This window comes from Musca autumnalis, unplaced genomic scaffold (genome assembly GCF_047663935.1).
Source record: "Musca autumnalis isolate F117 unplaced genomic scaffold, ASM4766393v1 scaffold_1, whole genome shotgun sequence".
In the NCBI taxonomy this organism is placed as follows: domain Eukaryota; kingdom Metazoa; phylum Arthropoda; class Insecta; order Diptera; family Muscidae; genus Musca; species Musca autumnalis.
This window is the reverse complement of record NW_027411644.1, coordinates 306,279,494-306,304,695: the sequence shown is the minus strand read 5'-3', so window position 1 is coordinate 306,304,695 and position 25,202 is coordinate 306,279,494. Positions and strand designations below refer to the sequence as shown.

The window sequence follows — 25,202 nt, the reverse complement described above, 5'->3', positions numbered from 1 at the left end:
AGATCTCAGGGGTCTTCGGTTGTTAAACAGAAGAACTCAAAGAGTATTCTGTTGTTATACAGAAGATCTCAGAAACACAGAAAACTTCAGAGAACCATGTTGTTACGCAGAAGACTTCAGAGAGTTTCTGTTGTTATACCAAAGACCTCAGAGGACTTCTGTTGTTATACAGATGACCTCAGAGTGCCTCTGTTGTTATACAGACGACTTCACAGGGCTTCTTTTGTTATACAGAATACCTCAGAGGGCTTCTGTTGTTATACAGAGGACCTAAGAGCTTTTGCTGTTTTTACAGAGGACTTCAGAGGGTTTTTGGTTGTTATAGACAATATCTCAGGTCGATTTTGTTGTTATACAGAAGAAATGAAAAGAACACAGACAAGTTTTGAGGACCCTGTTGTTACACAGAAGACTTCAGAGAGTTTCTGTTGTTATACAGAGGACCTAAGAGTTTTTGCTGTTTTACAGAATATCTCGGATGGCTTCTGTTGTTTTATATAAGACCTCAGAGAGCTTTTGTTTTTATCCAGATAACCTGTTATTATGCAGAATCTCTCCTATGGCTTATTTGTTATACGAAAGACTTTAGAAGGCTTCTGTATTTTTTTACCTAAGATCTTAGATGGTTTTTGTAGTTACACAGACCTATGTTACCCTACAGACGGCTTATGTTACCTTACCAACGACCTCAGCGGAGGTCTGTTGTTTTACAGAAAACCTCTGATGGGTTCTGTTGTTTTACAGAAGACCTCGAAGGGCTTTTGTTGTTGAACAGAAGACCTCAGACAGGTCCCGTTGTTATCCATAGAACCTCAGGGGGATTCTGTGGTTATGCAAACGGCCTCATAGGGATTCTACTTTTATGCAGAAGACCTCAGAGGTCTTCTGTTGTTATAGGGAATATCTCAGAGTTTTTTTTTGTTATACGGGAGACCTCAGAAGTCTTATGTTGCTATACAGATGAGCTCAGATGTTCTATGTTTTTATACAGACGACCTCAGAGATCAGTTGTTATATAGGAAGCCATGCACAGAAGACCTAAGAGGACATATGTTGTTATACAGAAGAACTCACAAAGCTTCTGTTGTGATTCAAAATACCTCAGCGAACTTCTGTTGTTAATACGAAGATTTTATATCGAAGACCTCAGAAGGCTTCTGTTTCTATACCGAAGACCTCTGCGGGCTTAAGTTGTTTTACAGAAGACCTCAGTGGGCTACTTCTGTTATACAGGAGACTTAAGAGAGCTTCTGTTATTTTACAGAAGACCTCAGTGGGTTTCTTTTGTAATACAGAACATATTAGTGGGTTTCTGTTGTTATATTGAAGACCTTTGAGGACTTATGCTGTTGTACACAAGACTTCACAGGGTCTCTGTTGTTATGCAGAAAACCTCAGAGGACTTCTGTTGAGTTCTGTTGTTTTACAGAAGATCTCAGATTGGTTCTATTGGAATATCGAAAACCTAAGAGTACTTCTGTTGTTTTACAGAGAACCTCAGATGACTCCTGTTATTATTCAGAAGACCTCAGACAGCTTCAGTTGTTACCCAGAAGGCCTCAAAAATCTTATATTACAATATAGGAGATCTCAGAAAACTTATGTTGTTATATAGAAGGTTTCAGGGTGTTTTTGTTGTTGTCCAAAAGTCTTCAGATGGCTTCGTTGTTATACAGAAGGGCTTATATGCCATACGTTGCTACACAGAAAACTCTGGAGAAGTCTGTTATTATAGAGAAGACATCAGAGAAGTTCTTTTGTTACACGGACGACCTCAGAGGACTTATGTTGTCTTAGATACGACCTCAGGGGCTCCTATTGTTATACAGGAGACCTCAGAGGACTTCTGTGGTTATTCAGAAGACTTCAGATGACTTATATTGTTATACGGATGACCTTAAAGACTTCTGGTGTTATACATATGACCCCTGTTGTTATTCGGAAGATCTCAAAAGGCAGAAACAAGGACTTCTGCTGTTATACAAATGACCCCAGAGGGCTTCTATTGTTATACAGAAGAACTCAGAGAATTTCTGCTGTTATACTGTCCATCTCATAGCTTATGTTGCTATACAGAAGACTTGAGAAGCCGTATGATGTTATACAGAAGATCTCAGTTTCTTATGTTGTCCTATAAAAGACATCAGGAGACTTCTGTTATTATACCGAAGATTTAAGGGGTTCTCTTGCTACACAAAATAACTATAGGGGCCATATATACATACAACTTCAGTGGACTTCTGATTTTTCTTTTGTTATACAGAAGATCCCAGAGAACTTCCGTTGTGATACAGGTCAACTCAGAGGACTTATGTTGTTATACAGATGACCCAGAGTGTTTCTGTTGTTTTATATAACACAACTTCTGTTTTTGTACAGACCAACCAAGAAGCTTCTGTTGTTATATTGAAGTCTTCAGAGGGTTTCTGATTTTATACAGATGACCTCGAAGTGCCTCTGTTGTTGTAAACAAGACCTCAGAGAACTTCTGTTGTTATTCAGAAGACTTCAGATGACTTCTATTGTTATACGGAAGACCTTAAAGACTTCTGGTCTTATATAAGAACTTCTGCTGTTATATAAATGACCTCTGCTAGCAAGACCTCAGAAGACATAAAAAGTACTTCTGCTGTTATACAAATAACCTCAGAGGGCGTCTACTGTAATACAGAAGAACTCAGAGAACTTCTGCTGTTATACAGTCCACCTCGTAGCTTATTTTGTTATACGGAAGTCTGGAAAAGCCTTATGTTGTTATACAGTAGACCTCAGATTACTTCTTTTGTCATATAAAAGACATCAGGAGACTTATGTTATTATGCCGAAGATTTTAGAGGGCTTCTCTTGCTACACAGAATAACTATAGGTGCCACGTGGTCCTATACATACGACTTCAGGGGACTTCTGTTTTTTTTTTCTTTTGTTATACAGAAGATCCCAGAGAACTTCTGTTGTGATACAGGTCAACTCAGAGGACTTATGTTGTCATACAAAGGAATTCTGTTATACAGACGACCTAAGAGTGTTTCTGTCGTGTTATATAAACAACTTCTGTTTTTGTACAGACCAACCAAGAAGTTTTTGTTGTTATATTGAATATTTAAGAGGGTTTCTGATTTCAAGCAGATGACCCCGAAGTGCTTCTGTTGTTATACAAAAGACCTCAGAGGACTTCTGTGGTTATTCAGAAGACTTCAGATGGCTCCTATTGTTATACGGAAGACCTTAAGAACTTCTGGTCTCATACAAGGACTCCTGCTGTTATACAAATGATCTCCGCTGTTATTCGGAAGACCTCAGAATACAGAAACAAGCACTTCTGCTGTTATACAAATGACCTCGGAGGGCTTCTATTGTTATACAGAAGAACTCAGAGAACTCCTGCTGTTATACAGTCCATCTCATAGCTAATGTTGCTATACAGAAGACATGAGAAGCCTTATTTTGTTATACGGAAGACCCAAGATTACTTCTTTTGTCATATAAAATACATCAGGAGACTTCTGTTATTATACCGAAGATTAAAGAGGGCTTCTCTTGCTCTTACACAGAATAAATATAGGGGCCACGTGGTCCTATACATACAACTTCAGAGGAATTCTGATTTTTTTTTTGTTATACAGAAGATCTCATAGAACTTCCGTTGTGATACAGGTCAAAGCAGAGGACTTATGTTGTTATACAGAGGACTTCTGTTATACAGATGACCTAAGAGTGTTTCTGTTGTTTTATATAACACAACTTCGTTTTTTGCACAGACCAACCACTAAGCTTCTGTTGTTGTATTGAAGTCTTCAGAGGGTTTCTGATTTTATACAGATGACCTCGAAGTGCTTGTGTTGTTATACACAATACCTCAGAGGACTTCTGTTGTTATTCAGAAGACTTCAGATGGCTTCTGTTGTTATACGGAAGACCTTAAAGACTTCTGCTGTTATACAAATGACCTCTGCTGTTATTTGGAAGACCTCATAAGACAGAAACAATGACTTCTGATGTTATACAAATGACCTGAGAGGGCTTCTACTGTTATACAGAAGAACTCAGAGAACTTCTGCTGTTATACAGTCCACCTCATATCTTATGTTGCTATACAGAAGACTTGAAAAGCCTTATGTTGTTATACAGTAGACCTCAGATTACTTCTTTTGTCATATAAAAGACATCAGGAGACTTCTGTTATTATATCGAAGATTTAAGAGGGCTTCTCTTGCTACACAGAAAAACTATAGGTGCCACGTGGTCCTATACATACGACTTCAGGGGACTTCTTTTTTTCTTTTCTTATACAGAAGATCCTAGAGAACTACAGATGATTCAAAGTCTTCAGAGTGTTTCCGTTTTTATACATAAAACTTCAGAAGATTGCTGTTGTAATACATGGCACCTCATACGGATTCGTTTTTATACATAATACGACAGTGCTTCTACTGTTATACAGAAGATTTCAGATGACTTCTACAGCTGTAAACATGACCTCAGAGTGTTTCTGCTGTTACAAATATAACCTCAGAGTGCTTCTCTTTTTATACAGATGACCTCAGAGTGTTTCTGTTGTTGTACGGAAGATATCAGACGGATTATATTTTTATATTGAGCACCTCAGAGGGATTTTGTTGTTATACAGAGGTCTCTGTTGTTATACAGAAGACCTCAGAGGTCTCTGTTGTTATACAGAAGACTTTAGAGATCTCTGTTGTTATGCAGAAGACCTAAGGGGTCTCTGTTGTTATACAGAAGACCTCAGAGGTCTCTTTTGTTATACAGAAGACCTCAGAGGTCTCTGTTGTTATACAGAAGAACTCAGAGGTCACTGTTGTTATACAGAAGACCTCAGAGGTCTCTGTTGTTATACAGAAGACCTCAGAGGTCTCTGTTGTTATACAGAAAACGTCAGAGGTCTCTGTTGTTATACAGAAGACCTCAGAGGTCTCTGTTGTTATACAGAAGACCTCAGAGGTCTCTGTTGTTATACAGAAGACCTCAGAGGTCTCTGTTGTTATACAGAAGACCTCAGAGGTCTCAGTTGTTATACAGAAGACCACAGAGGTCTCTGTTGTTATGCAGAAGACCTCAGAGGTCTCTGTTGTTATACAGAAGACCTCAGAGGTCTCTGTTGTTATACAGAAGACCTCAGAGGTCTCTGTTGTCATACAGAAGACCTCGGAGGTCTCTGTTGTCATACAGAAGACCTCAGAGGTCTCTGTTGTTATACGGAAGACCTCAGAGGTCTCTGTTGTTATACGGAAGACCTCAGATGTTTCTGTTGTTATACAGAAGACTTCAGAAGTCTCTGTTGTTATACAGAAGACCTCAGAGGTCTTTGTTGTTACACAGAAGACCTCAGAGGTCTCTGTTGTTATACAGAAGTCCTCAGAGGTCTCTGTTGTTATACAGAAGTCCTCAGATGTTTCTGTTGTTATACAGAAGACCTCAGAGGTCTCTGTTGTTATACAGAAGACCTCGGAGGTCTCCGTTGTTATACCGAAGACTTCAGAGGTCTCTGTTGTTATACAGAAGACCTCGAAGGGGTTCTGCTGTTTTGCATTTGACCTCCGTGTGCTTCTGTTGTTATACAGAAGACTTCATAGGGCTTTCTCTGTTATACAGATTACCTCAGAGGGCTTTTGCAATAATAAAGATAACCTCAGAGTGCATCTCTTGTTATACAAATGATCTCAGAGTGCTTATGTTCTTATACAGAAGATATCAGAGAGCTTCTGCTCGAAGGGCTTCTCCTGTTAAGCTTGTGACCTAAGAGTGATTCTGTTGTTATACAGAAGTCATCAAAAGACTTCTGCTGTTATACAGAGACCTCAGAGAGATGGCTTTTGCTGTTATGAAGATGATCGCAGAGTGGTGGTCTGTTATTATACGAAAGAACTCAGAGGACTGCTGTTATTATACAGATCTGTTGTTATGCGAATTCGTGCAAATAGGTCTGCAATATTTGTTTTTGTTTTAACGGAAATGCATTTAGTCATTCTCCTGCCTTTGTATATTTTCCGAAAAACGTGAGAAATAGCCGAAAAAGTGCCTGCCGCCTTTAATAATCAAACGAACACACGATACACATGATTGAGTGCAGCGAAATCGCTCTCTCACCGTTCTAATAGAATGATCGGCGGTGCGGGCACCAGCGCCACTTACTCGATGACTACGGCTATGACTATTGTTTCGTGCGGTTTCGGATTTTGTTTGTTAGTCAGACAGTCCTGGTCTTCTTAAAGATTTGCTAGACCTTTTCAAAATCAGTTCTCGCGAAACACTCGCAAACAACAAATGTTTTAAAATTAACGTTTACGCGGCGTGTATTTTTTCCGTTTTATTTTTGCCGGAATAACACGAAACGAAAATAAAAATTTGCCGTGTTGAGGCTTTTCATCAGTTTTGGAAATTGTATTGTTTTTTTGGTTTGTTTCAAAGCAAAAAATGAAAATAAAAGTTTCTTTTTAATTTAACCGCAACAAAATTCAAATTCATGTATTTATTGTCTGTATTAACACATGTATCGACAAATATATGTACTTACATACATATATACATACATAAATATGCCAACTGACAGATGCGGATTGCGGAATCATAAACAAAATATTATCTAAATAGTGTTGTTATTGTTTGTTTTTGTGTGTTTAAGTGAATTAAGAGAAAATTCTTCGTTCTTTTTGTTTAGCCAAAAGCAACAACATCTTCATTATTATCTTCGGCATCACCATCATCATCATAATATTCGTAGGCATTATTGACTGATGATGAAGTCTTCTCCTTCGTTTGCCGCCAATGTTTTATTGGCCTTTTATGCCGTTTTGTTTTCATTGGCTCTTCAAGTGGCTAATGCATCGGTATATGGTATTGGAGCCCGCATCTTTGGCGATCAATTGCTGATGAAAGATATTCTCAAAACACCATTCATCTCGCTGACCAAGGAGACTGTCATTACCTTCAATTATGCCATCGAACAACCGATTACATACATTGAAATGATTTCCGATGAGGTAAGTGTTCGAAGGGAAGGCAATGAGAAACAAATGTTTTTTGTATTTTCTCAACTACCATCAGACTAGGAAAATTATTATCATGTACATAGGTCTTCACAAGTTTTCAGTGCGCTTCAACTAAGATCTCGTCGAATTTTAATAGGTGACAAAAAAGAAGCTGACATCTAAACCAGTAACATGTTTTGTACCTAAATTTCCGATGGGTTAAATCCCTAATGTTAAAGTAAAACGCACTTTCTTGGGCGACAAAAGAAGTTTTGGCAGATTACACCGGACTTTTTTGGGCGCTATAAAAATTTCAAGCGTTGAAATTTTGCAGGGATGTGGCACCTGAATTAGAGCTGGCAAACTATCGATAGTCTGTCTTTCGTTATGATTGATGTCTTAAAACAAAGGTTACGTCGGCCACCAAAATAGGTTTACTGATAATTCTTTTCTGGAAGATTTTATAACCCCGCGAAAGACTAAATAACAAATTTCAGTCATTTCGGTGGGATATTGACGTCACACCTTTCAGAATAACGAAAATCGGGAGGTACCTTTCTATGGGGGCTATATCGAAACGTGGTCCTATACCCACTAAATTCAGTCGGAAAGCGGTTTACTTCCAACGTAGACTAAATACCCAATCTCAGCCATTTCGGCCATTTCGCTGTTGTGGCCACAACTTTCAAAATACCGAAAATCAGGAGGTACCGTTCTATGGGGGCTATATGAAGGCTTGGACCTATACAGACAAATTTCATATGGAAAGTTGTATACCCCAAATGAGGAATAAACACCAAATTCCAGCAATTTCGGAGGAATGTTAAGGCCACATACTTCAAAATACCGGAAATCGGGAGGTACCGTTCTTTGGGGGCTATATGAAGGCGTGGACCCATACCAACAAAATTTTAGGAGGAAATTCTGTACCCCCAACGATGGCTAAGTACCAAATTTCAGCCATTTCGGTGTGATAATGAAGCTAAACCCTTTAAAAAACCGAAAATCGGGCGGTACCGTTCTATGTGGACTGGATTAAGGCATGGACCGATACCAACAAATTTCTGGAGGAAAGTTTTATACCCCCAACGAAGACTAAATACCAAATTTCAGCCACTCCGAATGAATATTGAGGCCACGACCTTCAAAACACCGAAAATCGGGAGGTATCGTTCTATGGGGGCTGTATTAAGGCGTGGACCTGTACCGAAAATTTTAGAGGAGAAAGTTGAATATCCCCAACGAGGTATAAATACCAAGTTTCACCCATTTTGGTGGAATATCGAGGCCCCAACTTTCAAAATACCGAAAATCGGGAGGTACCGTTCTATGGGGCTATATGAAGGCGTGTACCTATACCGACAATTTTCGAGGGGAAAGTTGAATATCACCAACGAAGTATAAATACCAGGTTCAGCCATTTCAATGGATTATTGTGACCATAACCATCAAAAAACCGAAAATGGGTACCGTTCTATGGGGGCTGTATGAAGGCGTGGACAGATACCAACAAAATTCTGGAGGAAAGTTTTATACCCCCAAAGTACCAAATTTCAGCCATTTCGGTGTGATAATCAAGCTAAACCCTTTAAAATACTGGAAATGGGGAGGTACCGTTCTTTGGGGGCTATATGAAGGCGTGGACCGGTACCAACATATTTCTGACGGGAAGTTTTATACTCCCAACGAAGACTTAATACCTAATTTCAGCCACTTCTAATGAATATAGAGGCCACGACTTTCAAAATACCGAAAATCGGGAGGTACCGTTCTATGGGGGCTATATGAAGGCGTGTACCTATACCGAAAATTTTCGAGGGGAAAGTTGAATATCCCCAACGAAGTATAAATACCAAGGGTCATCCATTTCAATGGATTATTGTGGACATTACCTTCAAAATACCGAAAATCTGGAGGGACCGTTCTATGGTGGCTATGTGAAGGCGTGGACCTGTACCGAACAATTTCTGGGTGAAAGTTTCGCACCCCCAACGAAGACTAAATACCAAATTTCAGCCATTTCGAAGGAATATTGAGGCCACAACCTTCAAAATACCGAAAATCGGGTGGTATCGTCCTATGGGGGCAATATGAAGGCGTGGACCCATATCAACAAAATTCTGGGAAAAAGTTTTATACCCCTATCTAAGACTAAGTAATAAATTTCAGCCACTTCGGTTTGGCTTCGGTTTGGCCGAAAATCCGGTCGTACCGTTCTATGGGTGCTATATCAAAACGTAGACCTATGTAGCCCATTTGTAATACGAAACATCCTAGGAGTAATATAAACCTCTTTACCAAATTACAAAGCTCTATCTTAAAAATTGCAAGCTGTATATTGATTTAAACAGACGGACGGACATGGTTATATCGACTTAGAATTTTACCCTGATCAAGAATATATATACTTTATAGGGTATCCGATGAATATTTCGATGTGTTACAAACGCAATGACAAATTTAATTATACCCTCCATATTATGGTGAAGGGTATAATAAATGTTTTGGAATCAGATATGAAGAAATCTTTAACATATTGATCTAAACGATAGTCGGACTATCGATAGTTTGCTAGCACTAACCTGAATAGGATTTATGCATAGAGTAATACTCTAATAATAATAAGTAATACTATGATACTCTAAGAGTATCATACGGAACGGAGAGCTTCTGTTGTTATTCCGAAGGGGCCAGAGGGCTACTTTCGTTTTGCAGAATATCTCGGATGGGTTCTGTTATCATACAGAAGGCCTCAGATGGCTTTTGTTGTTATACAAAAGACCTCAAAGGACTATCGTTCAGAGGGCTTCTATCGTTATGTAGACAACCTCAGAAGGCTTCTGTTGTTATACAGAAGACCTTAAAAATTTTTGTTATTATACAGACGACTTCAGAAGGCTTCCATTGTTATACAGAAGACCTCAAAAAACCTTTGTTATTATACAGAAGACCTCAGAGGGCTTCCATTGTTGTACAGAAGACTTCAGGGAGCTTTCGTTGTTATACAGAAGACCTCAAAAAACTTTTGTTATTATACAGAAGACCTCAGAGGGCTTCCGTTGTTGTACAGAAGACCGTAGGGGGCTTTCGTTGTAATACAGAAGACCTCAAAAAACTTTTTTTATTATACAGAAGACTTCAGAGGGCTTCCATTGTTGTACAGAAGTCTTCATGGGGCTTCCGTTGATTTACAGATGACCTCAGAGGGCTTGTAATGTTATACAGATGACCTCAGCGTGTTTTTGTTATGTTATGAAAATGAAGTTTTAGAATACGCAAAAACCAGGTGTAAGCTGCTTTCATTTAAAGTTGGTTCAAGAGCACCGTGAACAGTGACTCTAAGAATCTCAGAATTCCAGCTGTATCCGTTCGTCCGTTACCAAATTGTACCAAACTTAGTACTATTTAGTACTTTTCTTACCCATAAGTACGATTTTCCAAACCTACCTCAACCCGTCACTTTAACAATAATCTTAATTCAAAATTTCAGGATTCTAGCACTGTCTGTTAACCCAGATCCGAATACCCACTTGGATTTTATAGCGTTTTCATCTGGTGGTAGTTTTGTCAATGTCCATGTATTATTCAATTTCGTCTTCCATTGCAACTTTCCATTTATGGACAGTTTCCGTTGACATTGCTTCTTTATAACTATCCGGATCATTCGAAACGAAATCCATAGCACAGAAGGACGACGAATTTTGGTTTCTATTGGCAATTCGCTCCGATCATCCGATTGTTGTCTCCTCCTAATTTTCTTGCCTGTTGCTTCTACTCGGAGTCCATGGCCGATCTTGTTACATGCTAACATCATCGCTATTTCATGGCCAATCGGTATCTAAATACTCACTGGCTCTAGGACTATCGACTTATCAGTTGATGAAACCGTTCGGCAGCCACTACATCGGCAAACTTCGGGAGATCTTCAATGAGAGAGCACATAAAATATGGCTATTGGAACCTGGTTGTAGGGTATCCAAGGCAATCTGGCCTGTGGTTTCTTGTCGAAGAACGGCTTCCCTCCTCTCACTTGATAGGTTAGGGATGAAAATCGCGGTGGGACTTATAACAGGTCACTGCAGAGTGAGATCTCTAACTTCAAAATGGGACGACAGTGGCATTGACTACTGCGGACTATGTGAAGATATTTTCCCTATGGGAAACGAGGTAGCGATTGAACTGACTCGAGGTGGTTCTAGGTCTATCGACTTATCAGTTGATGAAACCGTTCGGCCGCCACTACATCGGCAAACTTAGGGAGATCTTCAATGAGAGAGTACATCAAATTTGTCTATTGGAACCTGATTGCAGGGTATCCAAGGCAATCTGGCCTGTGGTTTCTTGTCGAAGAACGGCTTCTCTCCTCTCACTAGATAGGTTAGGAATGAAAATCGCGGTGGGACTTATAACAGGTCACTGCAGAGTGAGATCTCTAACTTCAAAATGGGACGACAGTGGCATTGACTACATGCAGACTATGTGAAGATGCGGAGGAGAAAGAGACTGTTGAACATCTACTTTGTAGGTGCCCCTTGTTGCAAACAAGGAGATACCGAACACTAGGTAGATATGAGATAGACACTCTGACCTTTCTGTCTAACATAGATCCCATCGTCCTACTCAACTTTGCCAAACATCTATCATGGCTTGGCAAAGGCCCTTAAAAACCAATAATAATCAGACTCTTTTCACTCTTCCAGAACATGCTCATCTACCCCTTGGCATCAAACTCTATGTCTCCATCCTATCTGTGCTGCACCATCAACTTCTACACTCACCATCGTCCCATCACCTTTACCCTATCATCATCTCATAAAACTACATCAACACTCTCTCATCTATATCATCTTTAAATTATCAACAACACATCTCCATCATCTTTAAATCTTCAGCAATAGCCTACAGAGTATGAACACAATGGACTAACGGTCTCCGAGTGGAGCAGTCACCTATTCTAATAGATGACTGCGCATCCTTAAACCTAATCTAACTATCTCTCCCCTGAATCTTCACCTTCACATTGTAATAATTCTGGATAATATAAGTCGGCCATTCTTTGATCAGTTCTGTTGATTTTGCCACGACATATTATTATTTTACCATCTTTGGGATCAAACAGTCTGTAAGCTTTACTTTCGGCACAATATCCCACCATAATGCATTCATTTGACTTCGGATCTAACTTGGATCTTTTCTCTTTCGGCACGTGGGCAAATGCAGGGCATCCGAGTGTTTGAGAGAACTTTAAGGTGGATCGTCGACTACTCCATATCTCCTCTGAACAATTCTTTTGTGCTCGACACGAAACAATTATCAATACCACTATCGATGAGCGTACATCTAACCCTTTCAATGGCGTTTTCTTTACTTAACTTTAAAAATTGTCCGTTTACGTATTCTCCGCCATTATCAGAACGGAGAATCTTCACATTTTTCCCGTCTGAGTTTCAACCCTATATTTAAATTCAACTAATTTTGAGAACACCTCAGACTTGTTTTTGATTGGATAAGCGAAAACTTTCCTTAAGAAATCATCAACGAAAGTGAGCAGGAAACGTGTTCCAGAAAACGAACATGTGTTCATGGGTCCAACGACATCAGTGTGTATTATTTGCAAAAGTTCTGTGGCTCGTGTACCTTCTTCTTTATTAGGTCTTCGGGATTGCTTTACTTTTAGGCATATTGTACAAGCATCATCCTCCTTCACTGAAAAATTCAATCCAAAGATAGCATCGTTTACCTCCTTGAGCTTTGAGTTACAAATGCATCCCATTCTTCGGTGCCAAAAATTTAAATTACTTGAGACTGAAAACACTCTGTCTTTCGCGTCATCAGATTCACATTATAATCTGTATAAATCATTGTACAACTTTGAAGACGTTACAATTTCTCCTTGCTTTTTTTGAATTTTGCAAAAATCTCCTTCAAATACCACTGATTTGTTTGCTTTTCTCATTTGTCTTACGGACAACAAATTCGTGCATAGGCTTGGAACATATTCCACGTCCTTGACGGTTACATTTTTCACTCCATGCTTACCAACAACATTCAACTCGATATCGCCGATGCATTCAACTTGAAGCTCTTCCTTATTTGCAACGATGATTTTCTTGTTTTCCACAAGCCGTTTGTTGAACATTTTACCATCATCATTTCTCATATGGTTGCTTGCGCCACTATCGATGTACCACTAGTTTGAATTTGAACGAATGTCGTATATGGCTTTTGCGTAAGAAATTTCACCGTTTGTCGCACATAAAAACTTTCGAATTTTTGACATTTCTTCTCTGTCTATTGCTACTAGCATTTTTTTCTGTTTGGGCAATGTTTGGATATATGTAACAGGTAACAGGTTTTCTACATCTTGTTCTTTTTCAAAAATTTAGTTTGAAGGGCCGATTAATTAACTTTTACTTTATCGAACTTCGCATCTTGTAGCAAGAGGTTTTTCACTATGTCCACAGTCAGATTCTGTTTGGAATTTCCAACTGTTGGAAATATACTTGCTAGAATACACTTTCTGTTCAAACCTAATATATCCTCATAGTAGGCTTTGGTTTTTATACCCTCAGCCTTTAGGCTAAGGAGGGTATATACACTTTGATACGAGGAAAATGTGCCTAATCGAAATAATGGTTTTAGACCCCAAGTATGTTTGGACGAAATGTGTTTCAGACAATTTGGAGTCGATTGAGCAATGTCCGTCCGTCTGTCTGTCCTGCTGGCTGGAGCGCACGATAACTCTCGAACGGATGAACCGATTTGGTTCAAATTTTGGCTTTCGTAATAGTTTGCCCAAACTTAGTTTAAGTTCGAAGATGAGCTACATCGGTCCACTCCTTCCGGTACCTTCCCCACAAAAGTCCGAAAATGTTCGGAAAGTTTGTGCGCATTATAACTCTTGAAGGGAGTGACAGATTTGGTCCATACTCTGTATAGCGTAGACTTTCTACCAGATTAATATGAGGTTCCAATATGGTCTCAATTGGTCCACTCCTTCGGGTACCCCCCACACAAAATTTCGGAAAAGTTCAGTTTAGGGCCATCTCTCGAATCGCTTTGATTTTTGGTTTAGCAACTTGTTTTCACTGCTCTCCATACGACGGTGCAAGTTTCATCAGGGGCAAGTCCAAACTTCCTGAGAAAATTGCATAAAAGTAGCAAAAAAAACCCCTATGACACCGTGTGAGGTGGTTGGAGCGAAAGATAACTCTCGAACTTAGTAATATTTTGTCCAAACATAGTTTAAGTTTGAAGATAAGCCATATCGGTCCACTCCTTCAGGTACCTCCCCCACAAAAGTTAAAAAATGTTCGGAAAAATTATTCGTATGATAACTCTTGAAGGGAGTGGCCGAATTGGTCTGTACTTTACACATCCTAATATATCTGCCAGATATAGATCAGGTTGAAATATGGACTATGTTTGTCCACTCCATCCGGTACATCAGACACAAAATGTCGGATAAGTTCACTTTAAGACCTGCTATCGAATCACTTTGATTTTTGTTGAAGCAACTTGCATTCGCTGCCTCAATTACGATGGTAAAAGTTTTTTTTAGGGGCAAGTCCATACTTCTTGAGCAAACAGCCCGAAGAGTGTAAAAACCCCCCATGACATGTTGTGGCTGGAGATCCACTTCCATAACGGTCAATGTCGATCCATTCCTTTCAGTATCTCCTCCGCAAAACTTTTGATCTTTAATCCTAATCAACATCTTTGTCGGTTAAAACGCCCAAAATTTTTAAAACCCCTTAAATACATACGTTTTTTGGGAAAAAATTGTTTCAATATACACAGGCTGAGGGTATACCTCTGTCGGCAAAGCCGACTGATACTTTTTTACTTGTTATATTGTATATTTATGTTGCCTAACATTTTTATGCTGTGTGCTTTTAGTCTGTTAATAAACTTCTGAACTGAAAACAACATTTGTGTCTTCTGTAAATTATTTTCTACATTGGTTATGAGCCCAGAGAAAATTCATTAAATTTTTGTGTTTTTGGAACAATAATTTCTATAAGAGGAGAAATAATTTTTCAAGATGTCATCGCCGTTCCTGCGAATAGAGAAGTTGGATGAAGGGAATTACTATTCCTGGCACGTACATATGAAAAGCGTTCTGGTACACAACGAGCTTTGGAAATACGCAAATGGAAGTCATAAATGTGACCCAAGTTGGACAGCAGCGCAAAAGGCAGAATGGGGAAGCCGTGATGAGAAGGCTTTAGCAATTATAATTCTAAGCGTCAAGGGCAGTCACCTGAATTATATCAAGAAATGTAAGTATTCTGCAGAGGCTTGGAACAAATTAGCCGAAGTGTACAAGCCGAGAGGTCCAGTCCAGAAAGTGATGTTATATAAGAAGCTCATGAATTACAAGATGGCGGAAAACGAAGACATGGCAAAATATGTGAAGAAATTCGAGAATATTATGGAGAAACTGGCCGATGTCAGAATAGAGCTACAGGATGAGCTGTTGGCAATTATTCTTCTGTCAAGTTTGCCTCCAAGTTTTGAGAATTTCATTGTCGCAATGGAAACTCGGGATAAGTTGCCGACATTCCACGAACTGAAACTGAAACTATTGGAGGAAGGCGAACGTCGTGTAAGTGCTAATAACACATTGGAGGCTAGTGGTTCACAGCAAGCATTCGTTGCACGTGCTGAAAAAAGAGAAAAAGTTTGCAAGGTGAAGAGTTCCAAATTTAAGAAGAGTTTTTTCCGGTAAATGTTACGTTTGTCGTATCAAGGGACATTATGCTCGAGATTGCCGTGAGAAGAAAACTGGAGAGCAAAGATCAAGCGCAACGCTAGCAGCATCCAGTGATTTCAAGTCTGATGTTTGGTACATAGACAGCGGCGCAACATCCCACATGTGCAATAATCGGGATTTATTCACAAAGTTGAGAAAATGCAATGAGAAGATATTCCTGGCGGGTGGAAATTTTATAACAGCGATTGGAAAAGGTGAAGTTGTGATTAATGCTGAATGTGAAGTTCGTCTGAAAGATGTTTTGTATTCTCCGGATCTGCGTGGAAACTTTATTTCAATTAGCAAAGCTGTTGATAAAGGATATAAAGCAATATTCGACTCATCAATATCCAATCCTGCATTCTTTACCTTCAATGCTATGATGACCAAATCATTCACATACTCCTGAATGGTTTTGTAATTCTGCATCTTGATGTTGACTAATTGCTTCAATAGTTCCACTTTTCGAGTAAGTCCTATATCCTCATAGGCATTAATTAAAGCAGTCCATGCTTCTTTCGCTGTTGTAGGAGCAGCAATGTGGCCATAATTTTTCGGATCTATCATTAATGTGATTTTTTCCAAGGCTTTTTCATTTAATTGTGTATTCGGCATAGCATCACGCACATTTTTCCAGCAATCTTTTATCACCAAAAACGATTTTGCTTGTCTTCTCCAGACATCAAAATTCTCACTACCCCGCAATTTCTCCATTAGGCACTATTTTTTCTGGAGCTTGAAAAAAATGTTCTTCTTTTATTTTTGAAACGTGGCTAAAGGCCCATAACCTATTGTTTTAATGATTATTGAAAGACTAAAAAATGTGTATTCAAAATTACAAAGCATACGAATACAAATTTCAGGGCATACTATGTTTGGTATTACAATTTAAAATAGAAGTGTAAAAGGTAGTTTTACATTCAAATAACACACTCTTAGGTGGAATTTCCAAAAACTATTTGCAACATCTTTCTAGGTCGCCATCAGTGACCCTCATTCCAAATTTTAGATCTTCCCGTTTGTCTAATATGAATGGTATCATATTTATTTTAGTGCTTTTCGTACCGTTCTAGTTCTCGTTTCCAAAAACCAAGCCTTATCTGACACCTTCGGACCAAAATTTCAGGATTCTCGCTTAAGCCGTTTAGTCTGGGCGTTGATTATCAGTTAGTCAGTTACCATTAGTGAACTCTTCGAATTTAAACAAAAGAGGCATCTGTGCAAACTTTTTGTGTTATATCTAAATTTTTCTGGATGTTTCTCAGAATTTCACTCTGATATACTATAATAATATAGTTATTCCACAAACATCCCTGATGGGACAAGGGAGACTTCTCTCGTATCAATGAGTGCACCCCATCATATTAGCTCAATGATATGGGACCCACTGTTTTACATGGCGGAAATACTCTGGAAATGTCGTCAGCATTACTAAGGGGTATTTTGCCAACGTTGAAAATTTTATGCTGCCTGGCCTGAGAATCGAACCTATGACCTTTTGCAAGGCGGGTGTGTCTACCATTGCACTACGATGTCACCCTGATATACTATATAGGAAATGAAACTAACTTTATATAACTTACTCTTCAGTTTGGCGATTTAGGTAGAATAAAATCTGACAACCCTGCCTCTGCTACCAGAGGTCCGCAAAATGCATATAAAAGGCACACTCTATTGCCTTGTCCCAAAAGCGAATAGTGCAGTGCCTTGCATATAAAAAATATGAATGTGCTAAAAGCAGATTCACCCCAAAAAATGATTCACTGCTTTAGTGCATGCTTGCTTGCTTTTACATTTGTATTCACACGATTCGCAAATGCAGTATGGACAATACTGCATACCACCACACAGTATCGTACCATCTTCTGTTTGAATAAATGAATACATTTGCCAAATTTCGCTTTTTCTTTGAGTTTCTTTAATAATAGGATAAACTAAACTAGTAACTGTTTTTATTGTCTCAACATTAATTTTTTTTATGTTTATTAACATGTACATTTGACCAGAAATATCTACTGCTTTTTGTAATGCAACGTGCTTTTTCGAAGGCAGAGTGCAAAAAAAGGCAACGAGCTCTTGTAGTGTGTTGTGTGTGTGCAATTGGCACACACTCATGAAAGTAAAGGCAAAGCAAGCAATAGCATTAAACAGAGATGGCAATAGCAAGCAATGAAAAAAGCACGAAATCGCGAATATGCATTAAAAGCGAGTGGCATTTTGCGGACCTCTGTCTGCTACTACCGGTTCCAATATTGCTGCACTACAGATATTCTAGCCACTTTTTCCCTTTGTATTCACCGAATAACCGACTATTGACTTCCAATGTCAGCTCTCTGACTCTGGGTTCGCTAGGGTTCATACGGCAAAGCTCATTACGCTCGTTCACCGTCACGTCTTGTGGAAAACTAGGTCTAGTGAATTCTCTGAAAAGTCTCCGAAAAATGTGTACCGTCGCAATAGGGACCGCGCAGACAAGAATCCCAATAGGTGCAAAGTAATTTTATCTTAGAAAATTCGCTTTTCAGATATATTATCCGTAAACCTCGAACTAATACCCAAACAAATACTTTCCACAAATTTTCTTCTATTCCAGGAAATCCGTGTTAATATCAATTTCAGTTATGACAATGATTTAATCAATGGAACCGTGCGACGAATGTTGCCAAACATAACCGGCGATACGATGGCAGCAGCTACCGCGTCGGAAAGTAATCACGATCCCTTTGAGGTGTTAATACAAATTTATGGTTTCAACGAAATGCCCAAAAATCTTCATCCTCGCTACATTCTGAATGCTGGCCCAAATCTCTATGACCAGCTAAAAACGAATGAAGGTGTCATTCCCAAGGAGACGTTAAATTTACGGAATGAAGATCGGGTGGCAGTTGAAAATCTGGATGCAGAATATTTTGATGTAGATAATGATATATCAACGAATGATGATGAGGAGGAGGGCATACATATTCCATCCGAAGATGATTCCGATGATTATCTCTTCAATGCGAGCATGAATAAAGTGGTACAATTGGGAGAAAGGCAAAAAGGTATTTTTTTTTGGATTTTTGTTTTTGCGATATGGAATTTATTTCGTTTTGTTCTTCCAGGTGATTATTTACTGTATCATGCCGATCAAACCTCACCAGATGTCACAAATGAAGCCACCAATCATTCGGTGGTCTTCTATTTCATTGACAACAGTTTTATAACTTGTGTGGAGTTTTTCATAATTGATGTAAGTTGTGGTATTGCTTGGAAGACGCAGTTCCCTTCTCACTTCATATCGTCTTTGAGCTATAGACAAAAGACATCATCTAAAAGACTAAAATACCGAAGTCTTCTCTGAGAAGTTTATATGAAGCCATAACGATATATTGTTTTTGTTTCTTCGTTTGTATGTGAATCAAGTGGTTTTCTCCCAGAGAGAACTAAAAATAGCGCTTTTCATAGAAGATCGATTTTACTTCTCTCTAGGAGAGAACCACTTTGACGAAGAAATAGACAGAGAAACAAAAAAATATCGTCGTGGCTTCATATAGCCTTCTCAGTGAAGACTTCGGTATTTTAGCCGGCCTTCTTAAAGAATACCTCTTGTAGATATAACATGTGACTTTCTTATATAAACCTCACTCGATCTTCTTATTGAAGACCTGTCCTTTAAAGAAAAAACATGTATAGGTCCTCCCAAAAGAGGATTCTCTATGAAAAAATCTTAGACTCCCTTTATAAATACGACGTCAATCGTTCTTCCTATAGAAGATCTCTTTGAGTTTTCCTATAGAATACCTTCTTGGTTCTACCTATAAAATTAACTCTTCCGGTCTTTCTTTAGAAGGCCTTTTCAGGTCTTAATATAGAAGATCTCTTGGGATCTTTCTATAGAATACTTCTTCAGGTCTTACTTTAAGACTTCAAGAGGTCTTCCTCCTTCAGATCTTCCTATAGAAATATATTTTGGTCTTCCTCTAGAAAACCTTTTCCTAAAGAAGACCTCTTCGCGTTCTCTTATAGAAGTAGACCCTTTCAGGCCTTACTTTATAAGAATAACTCTTTATGTTTTCCTATAGAATATCCTAAGGTATTCCTATAGAAGGTTTCTTCAGGTCTTCCTATAGAAACACGCCTCTTCTGGATATGACATCTTCGGATCTTCCTATAGAAGCCAACTTAGACCTACTTAAGTCTTTCTTTAGGTCTTTCTATAGAGGGACGCCTCTTCAGGTGTTCCTATAGAAGGTCTCTTCAGATCTTCCCGTAAAAAACAGGTCTTTTTATAAACGAAGACATTTTGAAATCTTCTTATAGAAACTCTTTTGAGAAGAGGACCTCTTCAGGTCTTTTTCTGTACGAAGAGCTCTTCAGTTATTCCCATAAAAAACCCCTTGAGGGCTTTCTTTAGAATGAGACCTCTTCAGCTCCTAAAGAAGATATCTTCAGGACTTCGTATAGAAGAAGATGTCTTGAGGTTTTCGTTTAGAAGAAGTCCTCTTGACCTCCTCTGGCTTTTCTGTAAAAACCCTCTTCGTGCCTTCTTATAGAAGTAAACCGCTTCAGGTCTTCCTATAGGAGAAGACCTCTTCAGGGGTTCTTATAGAAGAAGACTTTTTCAGTTCTCCTACAGAAGAAGACCTCTTCAGGACTTCCTATAGAAGAAGACCTTTTCAGGTCTTCCTAGAGAAGAATACTGCTTCAGATCTTCCTATGAAGATTACCTCTTCAGGTCTTTCAATAGAATATCTCTTCGAGATTTCCTTTATAAGAAGACCTCTCTTCAGGTGTTCTTATAGAAGATCTCTTCAGATCATCCCATAAAAATTCAGCTCTTTTTATAAACGAAGACATTTTGAAGTCTTCCTTTAGAAACCCTCTTGAGATCATCCTATAGAAAACCTCTTGAGGCTTTCTTCAGGTCTTCTTCTGTACGAAGACCTCTTTAGAATATCTTAAGGTATTCCTATAGAAGGTTTCTTCAGGTCTTCCTATAGAAACACGCCTCTTCAGGATATGACCTCTTCGGATCTTCCTATAGAAGCCAACTTAGACCTACTTAAGTCTTTCTTTAGGTCTTTCTATAGAACGACGCCTCTTCAGGTCTTCCTATAGAAGAACGCCTCATCAGAACTTCCTATAAACGAAGATCTCTTCAGGTGTTCCTATAGAAGGTCTCTTCAGATCTTCCCATAAAAAACAGGTCTCTTTATAAACGAAGACATTTTGAAATCTTCCTATAGAAACCCTTTTGAGAAGAGGACCTCTTCAGGTCTTTTTCTGTACGAAGAGCTCTTCAGTTACTCCCATAATAAACCTCTTGAGGGCTTCCTTTAGAATGAGACCTCTTCAGTTCCTAAAGAAGATATCTTCAGGACTTCGTATAGAAGAAGACCTCTTGAAAACTTTTTTTCAACGAAGGCCTCCTCTTGCTTTTCTTTAAAAACCATCTTCGTGCCTTCTTATAGAAGTAAACCGCTTCAGGTCTTACTATAGGAGAAGACCTCTTCAGGGGATCTTATAGAAGAAGACTTTTTCAGCTCTCCTACAGAAAAAGACCTCTTCAGGACTTCCTATAGAAGAAGACCTTTTTAGGTCTTCCTAGAGAATAATACTGCTTCAGATCTTCCTAAGAAGATTACCTCTTCAGATCTTCCTAGAGAAGAAGACCTCTTCAGGTCTTTCAATAGAATATCTCTTCGAGATTTCCTTTATAAGAAGACCTCTCTTCAGGTGTTCTTATAGAAGATCTCTTCAGATCATCCCATAAAAATTCAGGTCTTTTTATAAACGAAGACATTTTGAAGTCTTCCTTTAGAAACCCTCTTGAGATTATCCTATAGAAAACCTTTTCAGGTATTCCTATAGAAGAAGGTTTTTTCAGTTCTGCTAAGGAAGAAGACCTCTTCAGATCTTTATAAAAAAGAAGACCTCTTCATGTCTTCCTATAGAAGAAGAATACCTCTTCAGATCTTCCTTTGAAGATTACCTCTTCAGATCTTCCTAGAGAAGAATACCTCGCTAGGTCTTTCAATAGAAGACCTCTTCAAGATTTCCTATAAAAGAAGACCTGTTCGGACCTTTTCAGGACTTCCTACCGAAGAATACCTATTCAGATCTTCTTATAGAAGAAGACCTCTTCAGGTACTCCAATAGAAGACCTATTCAGGTTTTCCTATAGAAGAAGACCTCTTCAGGTCTTCCTAAAAGGACTTCATACTATAAAAGAAGACATGTAGGTCTTCCTTTGAAAACATGTAAGTCTTTGAAGACATCATCAGGTCTTTCTATAGAAGTCCTCTTGAGATCTTCCTATAGAAATATACTTCTTCAGGTCTTCATATATAGGACCTATTCAGGTGTTCCTATAGAAGATGACCTCTTCAGGTCTTCCTATAGAAGGAGACCTTTTCAGTTCTTCCTATAGAAGAAGACCTTTTCAGGTCTTCCTGTAGAAGAAGACCTCTTCAGGTTTTCCGATAGAAGAAGACCTCTTCAGGTTTTCTTATAGGAGAAGGCCTTTTCAGGTTTTTCTATAGAAGAAAACCTCTTCAGGTCTTCCTATAGAAGATGACCTTTTCAGGTCGTCCTACAGAAGGAGACCTTTTCAGATCTTCCTATAGAAGAAGACCTTTTCAGGTCTTCCTAGAGAAGAATACCTCTTCAGATCTTCCTTTGAAGATTACCTCTTCAGATCTAGAGAAGAATACCTCGCCAGGGCTTTCAATAGAAGACCTCTTCAGGTTTTCCTATAGAAGAAGACCTCTTCAGGTCTTCCTAAAAGACATCTTCAGGTCTTCCTATAGAAGTCCTCTTGAGATTTTCCTATAGAAATAGACTTCTTCAGGTCTTCATATATAAGACCTATTCAGGTCTTCCTATGGAAGGAGACCTTTTCAGTTCTTCCTATAGAAGAAGATCTTTTCAGGTCTTCCTATAAAATAAGACCTCTTCATGTCTCCTATAGAAGAAGATTTCTTCAGGTCTTCCAACAGAAGACTTCTTCAGGTCTTCCTATAGAAGATGACCTCTTCAGGTCTTCCTACAGAAGGAGACCTTTTCAGGTCTTCCCGTAGAAGAATACCTCTTCAGGTTTTCCTATAAAAGAAGACCTTTTCAGGTCTTCCTATAAAAGAAGACCTCTTCAGGTCTTCCAATAGAAGACCTCTTCAGGTCTTCCAGTAGAATAACTCTTCCTGTCTTCCTATAGTAGAAGACCCCTTCAAGTCCTATTATAAAAAAAGATCTCCTATTTTTTCTACAGAAGGCCTCTTCTGGTTTTTCTATAAAATACCTCTTTTGGTCTTCGTATAGAAGAAGACCTTTTAAGGTCTTTCTATAGAAAAAGACCACTTCCGATTAATTGATAGAAGAGCTCTTCGTGTCATCCAATAGAAGAAGACCTCTTCATGCCTTCCAATAGAAGACCTCCAACAAAAGACCTTTTCAGGTCTTCCAATAGAATATCTTTTCAGTTCTTGAAGTGGACTCTTAGTTCTCTATAAAATACCTATTCAGTTCTTCACTTTGGAATATCTTGTCTGCCCTTGTAGAGAAAACTTCGTCCGTTCTTCTTAAAGAAAATCTCCGTAAGTCTTCCTATAGAAGACGGTTCAAATCGTCCTTCAATAGAGCTTATCTGCCCTTCTTATCGATATCGATGGTTCTAAAGAAGACCCTAACCGAACTTCTTATATAAGAATTTAACTGGTCTTCTAAGCGGTTTTCTATTCATAGAACTTTGGCGACTTCTATGAAAATCATAGGAAACCTCAACAAATTTCCGTATGCAAGGCATTTATCGCTCTTTCTACAATTAAACTTATTAGAACTTCTTAGATAAGAACTCACCGGGACAAGTTCACTCATTTTAACATCCACCTAACCCATGGTCATTTGTCTGTTATTTAATTTTTTTCTCTTCCATTCCTTTTCTTTTTCTCCCCTTTTTCACCAATACCCATTTTAGCACTATTTAAATCATCCCCTCAATTCGGACCATTCCATTGTCGAGTATGAGAAAATGTCACCGCACTCCCTAAAGGCGACTGTCACAGATCAACACACAACCAGCCTCTTTGTCCAGATGCACGTTTATGGCTATGAGCCAAACGATAAACCTGTTGACTTTAAATCCTATTTGCAAAGTGGTCAAGTGGCGTCGGTTGATGCATCCCGGCTCAGTGATGTGCTCAGCAATCATTCAGAGGATGGTGATGATGATGACGTCGAGGATGTGAGTATCCAGTTGCCTTTGTCAGCGAAGAGACGCACTCGCATTATGTTCCATGATGCAGTCGCAGCAGCGGCAGACTCAGCAACTGATGTTGGACATCCGGTTGGCATTTCGAATTGGTTGATCGGCCTGATGATGAGTACGTTGATGTCTTTGACAGTTGTAATGATTGAACGAGGAGGACAATAGGCGGGTGTTTAGATGGAAAGCATAACTCAAAATGTCACACAAAGACATAAAGGAAAAACGTCCCAACGTGCGCTTGTCGTTTATTTTGACGGATTATGTTCCATGCGTTAAGTGAAATTTGTATACCATTTGTATTTGTTAAGTATTTATTGCAATTGTAAAATGTATTTTAGTTTATGTTTGTATGTGTGTGTGCGCGTAATATTAGTATGAAATGTATGTGAAAAGTAGCTATGGATTAAAATATAGTTGACAATTTTCAGTAAACTTTGACAAATTTGGTGGAGATTTTCATTAATAACAAGTAAGAACGGCATTAAGTTCGGCCGGGCCGAACTTTTTATACCCTCCACCAGGGTATTCCTTTCGTTTATGAAGAAGATTAAATACCAAATTTCAGGAATTTCGGTAAAACAATGTGGCTAACCTAAATAAAATACGGGAGGTACCGTTATATGGGGGGCTATATCAACACATCGATCTATACCTAAAAATTTCTGGCGAAAAGTTTTTAGACTCAAAGAAGTCTAAATTTCCGATACTTCGTTAAGATAATGTGGCTAAAACTTAAAAAATACCGAAAATCAAGAGGTACGCTTCTATGGGTGATATAGGAAGACGTGGACCTATACTGATAATTCTCTTCTGGAATAGTTTATAACCCCATGGGAGACTAAATAAAAAATGTCAGTCTTTTAGGAGGGATATTGCCGTCACAACCTTCAGAATTACGAAAATCGGAGGTATCGTTGGATGGGGGATATATCGAAATGTGGACCTATACCGACGAATTTCCGTCGGAAACGTTTTTAACGTAGAATAAATACTAAATTTCAGCCATTTCGGTGGGTTGTTGTGGCCACACCATAAAAATACGGAAAATCGGGAGGTACCGTTCCATGGGGGCTATATAAAGGCGTGGACCTGTACGGACAAATTTCTCAGGGAAAGTTTAATACCAACAAGAATGAATAGATACCAAATTTCAGCCATTTCGATGGATTATTGTGGCCACAACCTTCAAAATACCGAAAATCGGGAGGTACTGTTC

The 25,202-nt window shown here is 38.8% G+C and overlaps 2 protein-coding genes across 4 annotated transcripts in view; one reads left to right on the top strand and one right to left on the bottom strand.

The window, feature by feature from the left end:
- Window positions 1–25,202, bottom strand: part of Tusp (WD40 superfamily protein Tusp) — a 134,735-nt gene that overhangs the window by 55,270 nt on the left and 54,263 nt on the right. The window lies entirely within an intron of this gene.
- Window positions 6,156–24,428, top strand: LOC141389881 (uncharacterized). 2 transcript variants are annotated; one of them, XM_073962072.1, is made up of 5 exons: window positions 6,156–6,413; window positions 6,677–6,998; window positions 18,335–18,785; window positions 18,846–18,973; window positions 23,696–24,428. In XM_073962072.1, the coding sequence occupies exons 2-5, from the start codon at window positions 6,753–6,755 to the stop codon at window positions 24,149–24,151; spliced, it is 1,281 nt and encodes a 426-aa protein (XP_073818173.1). In that variant the 5' UTR covers window positions 6,156–6,413; window positions 6,677–6,752; the 3' UTR covers window positions 24,152–24,428. The 2 variants fall into 2 exon arrangements, with proteins under 2 accessions (XP_073818173.1, XP_073818174.1); XM_073962073.1 differs by having other exon boundaries at window positions 6,208–6,399.

What these genes read in the sequence shown, in the direction of transcription:
- LOC141389881 (XM_073962072.1), top strand. Translation starts at nt 6,753, where the DNA reads ATGATGAAGTCTTCTCCTTCGTTTGCCGCCAATGTTTTATTGGCCTTT. An exon ending in TTGAAATGATTTCCGATGAG is followed by an intron (nt 6,999 to 18,334) that starts GTAAGTGTTCGA and finishes CTTCTATTCCAG; the next exon opens with GAAATCCGTGTTAATATCAA. An exon ending in TGGAGTTTTTCATAATTGAT is followed by an intron (nt 18,974 to 23,695) that starts GTAAGTTGTGGT and finishes TACCCATTTTAG; the next exon opens with CACTATTTAAATCATCCCCT.